The sequence below is a fragment of the Monodelphis domestica genome, chromosome 2, assembly GCF_027887165.1.
Source record: "Monodelphis domestica isolate mMonDom1 chromosome 2, mMonDom1.pri, whole genome shotgun sequence".
Lineage (NCBI taxonomy): Eukaryota > Metazoa > Chordata > Mammalia > Didelphimorphia > Didelphidae > Monodelphis > Monodelphis domestica.
This window is the reverse complement of record NC_077228.1, coordinates 415,169,287-415,181,833: the sequence shown is the minus strand read 5'-3', so window position 1 is coordinate 415,181,833 and position 12,547 is coordinate 415,169,287. Positions and strand designations below refer to the sequence as shown.

The 12,547-nt window shown below is 38.2% G+C and overlaps 1 protein-coding gene across 3 annotated transcripts in view; it reads left to right on the top strand.

Annotated features, from left to right (window-relative positions):
• Positions 1 to 12,547, top strand: part of TXLNB (taxilin beta) — a 71,282-nt gene that overhangs the window by 42,536 nt on the left and 16,199 nt on the right. For all 3 annotated transcript variants that reach the window (XM_056818880.1, XM_056818879.1, XM_056818881.1), the window contains exon 5: positions 9,754 to 9,948. In XM_056818880.1, coding sequence (XP_056674858.1) covers positions 9,754 to 9,948 — 195 coding nt within the window. The remainder of the gene's footprint in view (positions 1 to 9,753; positions 9,949 to 12,547) is intronic.

Below are 12,547 nucleotides of genomic sequence, written 5' to 3'. Positions count from 1 at the left end.
GGAGGAGGAGGGGGGTGCAAAGGCAGTCTTTTCTCATTTTCTCTGCTCCTTAAAAACTAAGCTCAAAAAAAAAAGGCTTCATTATTTAGCACTCAGGTATTAATATACAACTCAAAAAGAAGCACTCTGAGGGTTAAAATAAAGAATTTAGGGGATTTTATAATGTTAAAGACGTCCTTTCCTGGTTCTACAGGACTGTTTCAGAAACTAAGTACTTATGAGAACTTTTGTTCTGAATTTTGCTCTCCTAGAATTTATTACTTCTCTAAAAAATAAAAAGCAGAATTCAACATCTCCCCCCCAATATATATGTCTATAATGTAAGCTCCTGGAGAGTAGCAAATGTTTCATTTTTTCCCTTAATATCCGTGGAGTTGAGAGAGTGCCTGGCATGGTTAATGAATGCTTGCTTTTTAATTGAGTGATTTAATTCAACAAGTATTATTAAGTGCCTGTCATGTGCCAGGCACTAGGGATATACCTTTGTCCTCCCTTATTCTCCTGAGCCCTTATTCCTTCACATAGTCCACAGATAACATTCTAGATCCAGGGAAGGCATAGGGGGCAGAAAATCCATCCAGACCCAGACAGGGTCCCTTTTCATTTCAGAGAGTCTTCAAGACTGGCAACCTTCATATTAAGCATTTTCTAGTTTTAGTCGCACTTATTTGGGCATCAGTTTCCTCTTCTAGACGATGGGGGGAGTGAATTCTATGGCTTCTCACCCTTCTAGCTCTAAATCTATGGTCCTATGAACTGTTTCCCATTATCTGAACCCCCACACCAACCTTATGAGGTAATGAAGTAGGTATTTTTACCCTTATGACAAAGCTTAGAAAAGTGAAATGGCCCACAGTTACATAGAAAACTATGACTCAAATCTAATAATTATTATTCTTTTCTTTTCTTGTCTTTTCACTTAAGTTTTTTTTATTTTTAAAATATTTTTCCATGCTTACATGTTCATTTTCTTTCCGTCCCCTCTTTCCTCTCCCCTCCCAGAGTCACCAAATGATTCCATTGGGTTGTACAAATGAATAATAATAATAATTATTATACTATTATATTATATTATATTATATGTTATATTATAATATAATATTATAATTATTATAACTATTATAACTATTATATTTTATTATATTACTATTATAACGAACATTATATGATGCTTTAAAGTTTATAAGGCACTTTACATATATTATTTCATTTGTTCCTCACAACAAACCTATGAGGTAGGTATTATTATTATTATCCCTATTTTATAAATGAGGAAACTGAGGCAGAAGGTAAAGGAATTTGCCCAAGGTCCTACAACTGGGTCTGAATCAGGATTTGAATCTTCAAGTTCAGCATTCTATCAACTTCTACATCTCACTGCACTATTACCTAAATTCCCTAACTCCACTGCTATTACTAATATATACATCTTGTTGCTTCTCAGTTACTTTATTTTTTTTAAACCTTTACCTTCCATCTTAGAATCAATACTATGTATTGGTTCCAAGGCAGAAGAACAGTTAGGGCTAGGCAATGGGGATTAAGTGACTTGCCCAGGGTCACACAGAAATGTCTGAGATTACATTTGAACTCAGGACCTTTCATGGCTCTCAATCCACTGAACCATCTAGCTGCCTCCTCTCAGTTTTTTTGTTTGTTTGTTTGTTTTGGTTTGGTTTTTATTAATTAATAAGATTTTTTAAACATTATTTTATTTGGTCATTTCCAAACATTATTCATTGGAAACAAAGATCATTTTCTTTTCCTCCCCCCACCCCCCTCCCACCACCTCTCCCATAGCCGACGCACGATTCCACTGGTTATCACGTGTTCTTGTTTCGAACCCATTTCCGTGTTGTTGGTATTTGCATTAGAGTGTTCATTTAGAGTCTCTCCTCAGTCATATCCCCTCCACTCCTGTAGTCAAGCAGTTGCTTTTCCTCGGTGTTTTTACTCCCACAGTTTATCTTCTGCTTGTGGATAGTATTTTTTAGATCCCTGCAGATTGTTCAGGGACATTGCATTGCCACTAATGGAGAAGTCCATCACCTTTGATTGTACCACAATGTATCCGTCTCTGTTTACAATGTTTTCCTAGTTCTGCTCCTCTTGCTCTGCATCACTTCCTGGAGGTTGTTCCAGTCTCCATGGAATTCCTCCACTTTATTTCAGTTTTTTTAAAAAGGCAACTTTCACACTGTCCATGCACAAATTTTCAAAGAACCAAACCTTTCAGCATTTACAGTGGGGAACCCCAAAATGGTTTGAATTACATGAAAAATTATAGACAAGGTAATATTACAGTAAGCACAAGAATCATAATTCTGTAAATAGGCACACAGACACACAATTTGAGAAAACATGGGAGCTCTTCAGACAATAATTCCTACTAAAAATAATGGAGTGATCACTCCACTTGTCTGTATGTGTTTTCACTAATTATGGCATAAGCCTTCAGCAGTGTGGTTAATTTGATTACACACAGACACTGGCTCTGTTCAGTGCTGGCAAGATACTGCTCTCTATGAGATAATACTTCCAGCTCCTACAATACTCCTTTTCAGCTAAGGATCCTGAAGCATTTGACAAACATTAATTAATTAAACACCAATGTTCCTACGAGGTACACATTATTCCCCGTGCTCACAAGGGGATAAACTGGGACAGGGGGAGATTAAAAGACTTTCCCAAATGTGCGAATCTTAGACACAAAACCAGAAGTAAACTGAGGACCCAAATAGCCTGACCTCTCCTTTAATCAAGAGATCACAGTTGTTCTCTGGGAAATGGGGAATCCAGGGTGATGAGCATCTCTAATTCTCAGGTTACCTCGTTGCCAGGAGTGATGGTTTCAGTAACGTTCAAACCTGGCATCACTGCAAAGGCTTTGGGGAGGAAAAGAATAAACATAAGCTAGGAGGGAGGGAGTCGGTGCGGGAAGTCTTTGTAACTTGAGAAATGTATTCACTAGCAGTAGGCTGGTGTGTTTATCTATATTCTCTTACTTAATTTTTAATTGAACATTTAAGGACCTACGTTTTTAGAGCAAAGAGGGACCTAAGAGATCATCTATTTCAACCTCTTTTTACAGATGAGGAAACTGAGGCACAGGGAAGAGAATGCTTTGTCTGTTTCTGAAAATAGTTAGTAGCAGAGGCCAACCCAAGTCTTCTGACATTAAAACTAGACTTTTTTTTTTCTTTTTCCCTCCCCAATTTTAAAAAAAATTCCATTTACATATAGAAACATTTTTTTGACAATTATTTTCTGATATTTTAGAATTCAGGTTTTCTCCCTTCCTACTCTCTCCCCTGGCACTTCCTGAGGCAGTGATATACTTACATACCTTTTCAAAATTCCTGATTTTCTCATTTGTTTCTACAAAGCTGCAGCTAGGATTAAAAAAAATTTTTTTAATTTAAATCAGGAAAAAAGAATAAAGGGATTTGAAGATATGGCTAACATGGTAGATAAGCCAGATGGATTGAAAAAGGGAGGGAACACTATCTGCCATGACCACATTCTAGTTCCAATTATATAATTCTAGGAGGCTGGTGAGAACAGAGATTGGGAATGCCAACATGTATTGCTATAATCATCCCAAGTTACTTCTACCACTTCATGAAAATATAGACTTCTTTCTTCAATGAATCAAAGAGCCCTTCCTTAAACACATATACATTATAAAACAAACTTTGATTTATTAAGGAAAAGGCCAGTCTTTGCTTAATAACAACAAAATACTTCAGCTCAACTAAGAGGGAAATAATCATAATTTCTAAGTTGGTGGAGTTGAGTTCAAGATTCATTTTACTTGCTCTCTTTGCCTATTGGCAAAGTCATAGCACAGTCATATCGTGGCTCAAGACTAAACATTGTGTCCTATGATGAACAAAACAGGAATCAACAGCCATAGGTTCTAGTACTGGTTTCTTCATGGTTTGTGTATGTCCATGAGCCAGTCAGATTAGCTTTCTGGGTCTCTGTTTTCTGGTCTGCAAATTAAATAGTTAAGTTCTCTTCCATCTCTGACATTCTGTGAATCTAAGTTTGCTTCATGCTGTTAAAATTTCCCTTTTCCCCTCCTACTGTTGACTAGCAAAGCAATAAAAGACTCGTATTTGTGGCTTTTACATCCCTCCCAGAGTGGGATTATAGAGTAATGAAAACCACATTGGATCAGAAGTCAGGAGATACACAAGAGTTTTATCCCCAGCTTGGATAGTATGTAGTTGTGTAACTATGAGGAAATCACTTAAACCCCCTTTTGTCTCCATTTCTTCATCTATAATATTGGACTAAATGATTTCTAAAGTTCTTTCACCTTTCCTTGTATCCCTACTGCTTAGCACAAATGCTTGTTGGCCAAGTAACATCCTATGATTTTTTTTTAAACCCTTACCTTCCATCTTGGAATCAATACTGTGTATTGGTTCCAAGGCAGAAGAGTGGTAAGGGGTCAGCAATGGGGGTTACATGACTTGTCCAGGGCCACACAGCTGGGAAGTGTCAGAGGCCAGATTTGAACTTAGGACCTCCCATCTCTAGATCTGATTCTCAATCCACTGAGCAACCCAGCTGCCCCCATCCTATGATTATTCAATCTTATTATCATAGAATCATAGAGGTAGAGTTAGAAGGGACCTCAAAGGCCACCTACTTCAAACCCTTCATTCTATATTTGAGGATTCTGAGGTCCAGGGAGGTTAAGCAATGTGTCAGAACTCGGAGATTTGAACCCAGGTCCTTTGATTCCCACGCGTTAGTTCCCTTTCCATTGTAACTTGCCAACATTGTTCTGATTCTAAATTGATTAGAATTTCCCTTGTCCCCATTCCCATTCCCATCAATATCTATACATTTGACATTATTAATCATTTTAAAATAATGGGACTCTTAAAAATCACATATATATCACAAAGATTAGTATAATCCTATTTCTTTTGTACAGCCAGACCCTCAAGGACAGTCAGTATATTCTGCTCTGCCCTTCCATAATACCTCAAAAATGGGAACCAGCACACAAATGTCACTCTACAAATATATACATACATATATACATAGACATACATATATACTGTAAGAGAGAAAGTCAGATCCAGCATGGAAAAAGAGTAACCCAATTGGGGGAAGGGCAAGGAAGATGGAGGATTCCAGGAAGGAACATAGAAGAGATGAGGAGAAACTGCCAGATGACCTCATTTCTCTTTGGAAGTTCTCCTGAAGTGGTTGGTCTTAGAGAAATCTCTGAGACAGAAGACCTTTCTAAGCATTGACCACCTCTCAGTGAACCCAAACCCCCTTGGATCCAACTGGAGATAAAGGAGTGGATGGGACTTCGTTAGAAAGCCAATCACCCAAAGAAGAATTCTCTCCATTCCCTAAAATTTGACCTTTGAACTTCAAGCCACAATTAGGTTAGACAGAAGTAAGGACAGATCTCACAACTGACCAAGGAGGGTCAGGCAGATAGCCTGAACCCTCAGGATTTGGGGAGGGAGTCAGTTGTTAGCTCATAGGGATTTCCCATTTTCCACTTTCCTTAGCCAACAACTCCACTCTCCCTGTCTTGTGTGCCTCTTAGAATAAAAGAGTTATTCCTCTTAGATCAAGTCTGACTGCCTCATAACATCAAGGAGGGGAAGTGAAGCTTGGGGAGAGAACTATACCTTCTTCTCAAAGGGGGGAGAGCCAGCTCTAGTCTTTAACCTCTATATTCAACCCAGGCTCTAAAGGAACATATTCTGTCCTTCTAAAAGACAACCTGTGCTGTCTTTCTGTAGGGGAAAAGAGGGGAGGACCTCTCTCCCCTCTCTCCATCTTTTTGACTGTTTCATACCTCTCTCTCTAGTCCCCAAAGTAAATGTAGGTGACCCCATTCTGGTCATTTTTATTTTTATAGACATAAATACCTATGTAAATAAACATTTTAATTCTTAAAATATAATTTGTATCCCTTTTGTACACTTGAGAAACCTACAGTATTTTTAAAGATATTTTATTTTACCAATTACATGTAAAAACAATTTTCCAGATAAGTTTTCTGATTTTCTGAAGTTAAAAAAAACCCTAAATTTTCTCCCTCCTTTCCTTCTCTCCTTCTTCCCAGAGATGGTAAACAATTTGATCTGGGTTTTACATGTATTATCATGTAAAATATATTTCCATATTTTTCATTGTTGGAAGAGAATACTCATATAAAACCAAAACCCCCAAATAAACTAAAGTGAAAAATCATATACTTTGATCTGCATTCCAGCTCCCACAGTTCTTTCTCTGGAGGTGGATAGCATTCTTTATCATAAGTCTTTCAGAATTGTCCTGCATCATTATTGTTAAGAGTAGCTAAGTCTTTTACAATTAATCATCATACAATATTGCTGTTACTACATACAATGTTCTCCTGGTTCTGCTTATTTCACTATTCATCAGTTCATGTAGGTCTTTCCAGCCCTTTCTGAAATCATCCTTTTCATCATTTCTTACAGCACAATAGTCTTCCATCACCATCATATACCAGTTTACTCAGCCATTCCCCATTAAATGGATATCACCTCAATTTCCAATTCTTTTCCACCACTAAAAGGGCTGATATAAATATTTTTATACAAATAGGTCCTTTTCCCTTTAAAAATCTTTATTTTTTTCAGGGTCAAATCCCACCCTCTTTCTACCAGTGAAGAGGGCAACCCCTCTACACCTGAGCAGACAGACAGCTTAGAGAATTACTGTGACTAGAAAATTATTAATCTGTGTCCAAATTGGTGAAAAGTCTTTGCAAACCAGCTGTTCCAATCTTTGGACATAGCTTCCCTGGAATAGCCTTAGCAACTTTCATGTTGTTATGGAGGTAGAATCAATAGGATCTAATAATTAATTGGATAGGAGAGGTAAAAGAACATGAAATATCAAAAAGACAACATAAAAACTTTGAGTACAGGAGACTAGGAGAATGTAGTGCCCCTGAGAAAAATAATAAAGTCAGAAACAGGGGCAGGTTTTGAAAGAAAGATGGAAAAGTATGGTTTTGGACAGGTTTGATTTTAGGTACTGGAAGTCCATTTTTAAATGATACTGCTCTCTCTTAGTTCTCTTCCTACTTGTCTGATCATTCCTTTAACTGATTCAACAACAGGCTTCTGCCTCTACTTAGCCCGTGTAGTCCCCAGAGCTCTCACACACACACACACACACACACACACACACACACACACACACGATCAGCTTCCAAGGATCCAAGTGCTATCTTTATTCAGATAATTTTAAAATTCATATATCCATCCCTAATCTCCAATACTACCAACTGTCTGCTGGATACCTACCACCTTGATGTCTCACTGGCACCTCAAACTTAATATATCCAAAATGGAATTTATTATCTTTTTTCAAAAACAAAACAAAACAACCTATATGCCTTCACGAAACCCCTCCATTTCCATTAAAGGCAATCTTTCCAGTGATCCAAGTTCAAAGCCTTGAAGTAATCCTTGACTTTTCTTTCTTTCACCTCATTCCTATCCAATCAATTGCCAAGACTTATTAATTGTATTCCCACACTATCTCCTTAATCTACTCTTCCCTTCTCAACTCACATGGCTACCACATTAGTTCAAGTTTTCATTTCTCTCATACAATGAGCACAAAAGCCAATTCATTGGTCTCCCTGCTGCCAGTGTCTTCCTCTAATCCCTCTCCATATAGCTGCCAAAATAATTTCCTAAAGCACAGGACTAACTATGCCATTCCTTTGCTCAAAAGCTTCTAGTGGTTTCCTGTTGCCTATAGGATAACATGCAAATGCTTGGCCTGGCATTTAAACCCCTTCACAGTCTGCCTTCCATTTATAATTCTAGACTCATTGCATATGATTTCCCTTCCCAATCAAATGAGACTCCTAGTCATTTCCTGGACTTGACATTCTATCTCTTGCCTCCTCACAAGCCATTCATCATGTCTGGAATCTACTCCCCCCAGATCTCCTGCTGTTGGAATCCTTTTCCTACTTCCAGGCTCAATTCAGTCACCCCAACCTTCTGGATGAAACATCCCCTCTTGCTCCTCGATTTTCTTTGTAGTATACTTACTTATGTGCATGCTACATCTAACAGTAGAATGTAAGTTCCTTGAGGGCAAGGATGGGTTGAGAGTTTTTTCTCTATCCTATCCAACACTTCCACAGTGGATTATACATGGTAAAAACCTAGCCAATGCTTGTGAAATGGAACACAGTGCCCTGGGGGAAGTTAAAGATGTGAGTGGTGAGCTCAGCTGAGAAATTACAGAATAATAATAGGGTTGTTGTGAGGAAAGTGCTTTTAAAACTGTAAAAAATTGAACTATAAAATACTTAAATCCTCAAACTGTGGCTTCATCAATTTGAGAGTTCCCTCCAACAGGGCTAATTGCAGCCTATCCATGCCTGCTATCCTACATGACTCTTAGCCATAGTAAAGATAGGGTATAACTACTGCTGCTTGCAGAATTCTCCTGGTCGCCCCCCCCCCCAACTCCATCTCCAAACACCTCCCCTTCCCCCCCCAAAAAAAAGTTCTTCAGGACCTAATTTAAACTTGTTAGGCACGTTTGTTGGAAAGTTCTGTACTACACAGTTTTTACTTTGCACTGATGAATGCATAAACCGTCCTTGTGTATTACAAATTAATCAGACTATAAAGGAACCCCCCAGTGTCTATATGTGATTTGGCAGCTGTGTGCCTCTGTCTTTATTTTTACATGGAAATATTAAACCCTTTTACTCTAAAAGAATGAGAGTAAGACTCACAAAGCAAACAGTACTCAATATAGATGTGTGGGAAATCTTGGTATATTGTCAGTGGGTCTGAGTGAATGGAGAGTTTTGATTTAGAAGGAAAAAGGGAAAAGAAATGACATTATGAAAGTTAATTTCCAATTCTACCATGCTAACAAAGTGAAATAAGGGATAATTAGATGTTTCTTTTAGAGTTTTAGGATTTGAAACTTATCATTGCACCCGGAATCAGAATTTTTCAGCGAACACATCAATTACTGTGTATGACACATGACTGCTTTTCCAACAAAAGCTTGCTATCCTGCGGGTTTGCCATGGTCTTCTTTTATAACTTTTAGAGTAGTGCTACTGCTCAGTAACTATTTGAATTCACCTTATTACTAATCTTCTGGGGAACTTTTTTTTTTTTATCCAGGAGAACATATTGTTTGCCTGGGTAGATTTATGACATTTCAATATTATCATTCAGTCGATGAGTCTTGAGGACTGTAAAGGGATATGACGTTGATTTGCCTCCTTGTTACAGCAAACCACAGGAGTGGAGGATTTGAACCATCTCTTTTAACTCCTGGCAAGGAAGCCACCTTTGTTTTCAGCCAAACACAGTAAGATCAGAACTGGCTAATGCAGCCTTGGTAGAAATTGCTGCAGCTCATTCAAACACTCAGCTGGCTCCTAGTCATCTTTCAGGCAGGTCTATTTATAAGTAACTATTATATACAAGGTATTCACAGCACCTCTTTCCAGGAACTATTCACCTGTACTCGACTGATCTGTACATAAGACTTTTATATATTTATTTCATAGATTAAGCATTATAACTTAGAAAAGAACTCAAAACCTCTTGTAGAGATATTTAATTTTTCTTTCTCTTCGTCTTGTTACTACTGATCTTTGGTCTGAAAAGATTTTGTAAATCTCAGGGCAAGAAAGTTAACAAAATTCTTACACTCAAATATTGTTCTTTTTTTTTTTTTCAACAGGAGGAAACTCTTCAGAGGGCACGTGAGGAAGACGAGAAAAGGAAAGAGATCACAAGTCATTTTCAGGGTACACTGAGTGATATCCAGGCTCAGATTGAACAACAGAGTGAAAGGAACATGAAGCTATGCCAAGAGAACACAGAGCTAGCAGAGAAACTGAAAAGCATCATTGATCAGTATGAACTCAGAGAAGAGGTGAGAACTGTATCAAATCATGCAGAAATAGGGGCACTGAGGCATTTGGGTAAATTGATGGCAGAATGAATATAATGTTGAACTCAAGTCAAGAAACTTGAGTTCAAATCCTGCCTCAGACACTTACTGGATACGTGACCCTGGGCAAGTCACTTCACCTCTTTGGCCTCCGTTTCCCCATCTGTAAACTGGGAATAATAATAGTTCCCCCCACCTGCACAAAGTTGTTGTGATGACCAAATGAGATGATATATGTAAAAGGTCTTTGCAAATTTTAAAGTGTTCTATGAATGCTAGCTATTATTTACTATGATTATCTGAGAGTTGAAGAAACTGAAGAAATAAGGTTTTGACCACTCTTTAATGGATTAATAATGAGAAAGTTTTCTTTATAAGCCGAAAGGATCACAGACATTACTAAATCACTCCTCTGAAATGGTCTAAGAAATTCATCTGAATTTACATCCTTACAATAGTCAGAAACAAATTAAAAGTGAATTATGTGAAGTTATATGATCTAAGTTACAGCTATCCCTTTGAAATGTAGCTCAATATAGCTCTAAAAGGGTGATTTTATTTATTTATTTATTTTAAAATAAAAACCCTTACCTTCCATCTTAGTATCAATACTGTGCATTGGTTCCAAGGCACAAGAGTGGTAAGAGCTAGGCAATGGGGATTAAGTGACTTGCCCAGGGTTATCCAGCTAGGAAGTATCTGAGGTCAAATTTGAACTCAGGACCTCCCATATCTGAACTTGGCTCTCAAGCCACCAAATCACCTGGCTGCCCCCCAAAAGGGTAATTTTATCATCCTTCTTTTTCATCTTGAGTAGATGCATAACTCCATCAGTGTAATTCCTTTGCTGATATACATCCTGTGCAATTCATATCCCTGTTTTCCCATCAGTCCTTGCATAGAAGATTCCCTAATGGAATGAAATCCACCTTCTGAGGTATTTTTTTTTAGTATCATCAAGGTACCAACGCATACCACTCAGACTATCCTTCCATAATGTTTCATTCTCATTGCCTAGTTGTCCCAATTCCTTTTCTGGCCATATGGTTCCTCAATAATGTCTTTTGCATCACTTTCTGAATGCAGACTGTTGATGGCGACATATTACCTCAAGCTTGTCCCTGAATGTATCTTTTCGTTGCCTTTACTTTTTTATAATTTTCATTCTTAGGAAATTATGATATTCTATGACTTACAGAAAGATAGTCTATCCCCGGGAGATAAGTGGGGTTGGGGGAGAGGGGAGGCTTTGTTGATTTGTGTTTTGGTCTACGTCGGAGGGAAATGCTTGGAGCAGAAATTCCCTCTCCTAATGCAGAGAGGCAGCTTGTCTTGGAGAGCTGCTTGGAGCACTGAGAATTGAAGTGACATGTTGATGGATCACACAGTCAATGTTTGCCCAAGACAGGACTTAACCCCAGGTCCTCCCTACTCCAAGGAAAGACCTCTGTCCACTACACCATTCTGCCTCTCTATCAGAAAAATAACGGTATTAAGAAATTCAATGGCAACTAGTTTGGAATCATTGAAAACAGTGGATACTTTCCCAAATAGAATCTAGCCCTATGATTTCTTTTGAGCCCAGAATATCTATCTGCACTACCTATCCAAGAAATATATGATCAATAAATTCAGCATATAACTATCATAATTTAAGCATTGTACAGTTTTCATCCACTTTGCTTTTTATTATTTATTTATTTATTTTTAAACCCTTACCTTCTGTCTTGGAATCAATACTGTGTATTGGCTCCAAGGCAGAGGAGCGGTAAGGGCTAGGCAATAGGGGTCAAGTGACTTGCCCAGGGTCACACAGCTGGGAAGTGTCTGAGGCCAGATTTGAACCCAGGATCTCCCATCTCTAGGCTTGGCTCTCAATCCACTGAGCTACCCAGCTACCCCCATTTTGCTTTTTAAGTATGAATGGTTAAGCCACTCTTTTCAAAATTGTTGTGGATTTCACTCAAGGAGCTTTGTAGCATTCTGAGACACAAGGATAGTAATTAGAATATTGTCATCTCAGTAGAAACGTGTGAAGAACCGAGTTTTGTAATAATTCTTTTAAGAGAAAGCAGCCATGTGGTAAGATAAGTGTGACAATTTTATCATGCCACATTCCAGTCCATAAATTTCAATACGTAATGCCTGTATAGAGTGACACATGGAGAAATGATGAGTGAAAGGAAAGACTATCATCTAGCACCAAAAAGTTAGAGTTGAAAGGAAACTTTAACCTCATTTTACAGGTGAGGTCCAAGAGGTTAGATGTCTTATTCAAGGTCAAGCAAGTACTGTGTGACAGAGGTAGGATACAGGGCCAGTTACCAAGAAATATTCCAAACTAGCACTGACCTAGGACCACTTCTGTCTGTGGCACTCTAGGCTTGGCTCTCAGTCCCCTGAGCCACCTACCCACCCCCTCCATAATAAATAGTGTTGGTTATAGTCAGAACACTAAATGAATTCAGTACTACAATTTTGAAAAAAGCATCATTGTGGATCTTCCTCAGTCTCCTTGTAGAATTCTGGCTTCTTCTGAGGCAGACAGATTAAGAGTCAAGAGGTATAAGTCTGTCCCTAA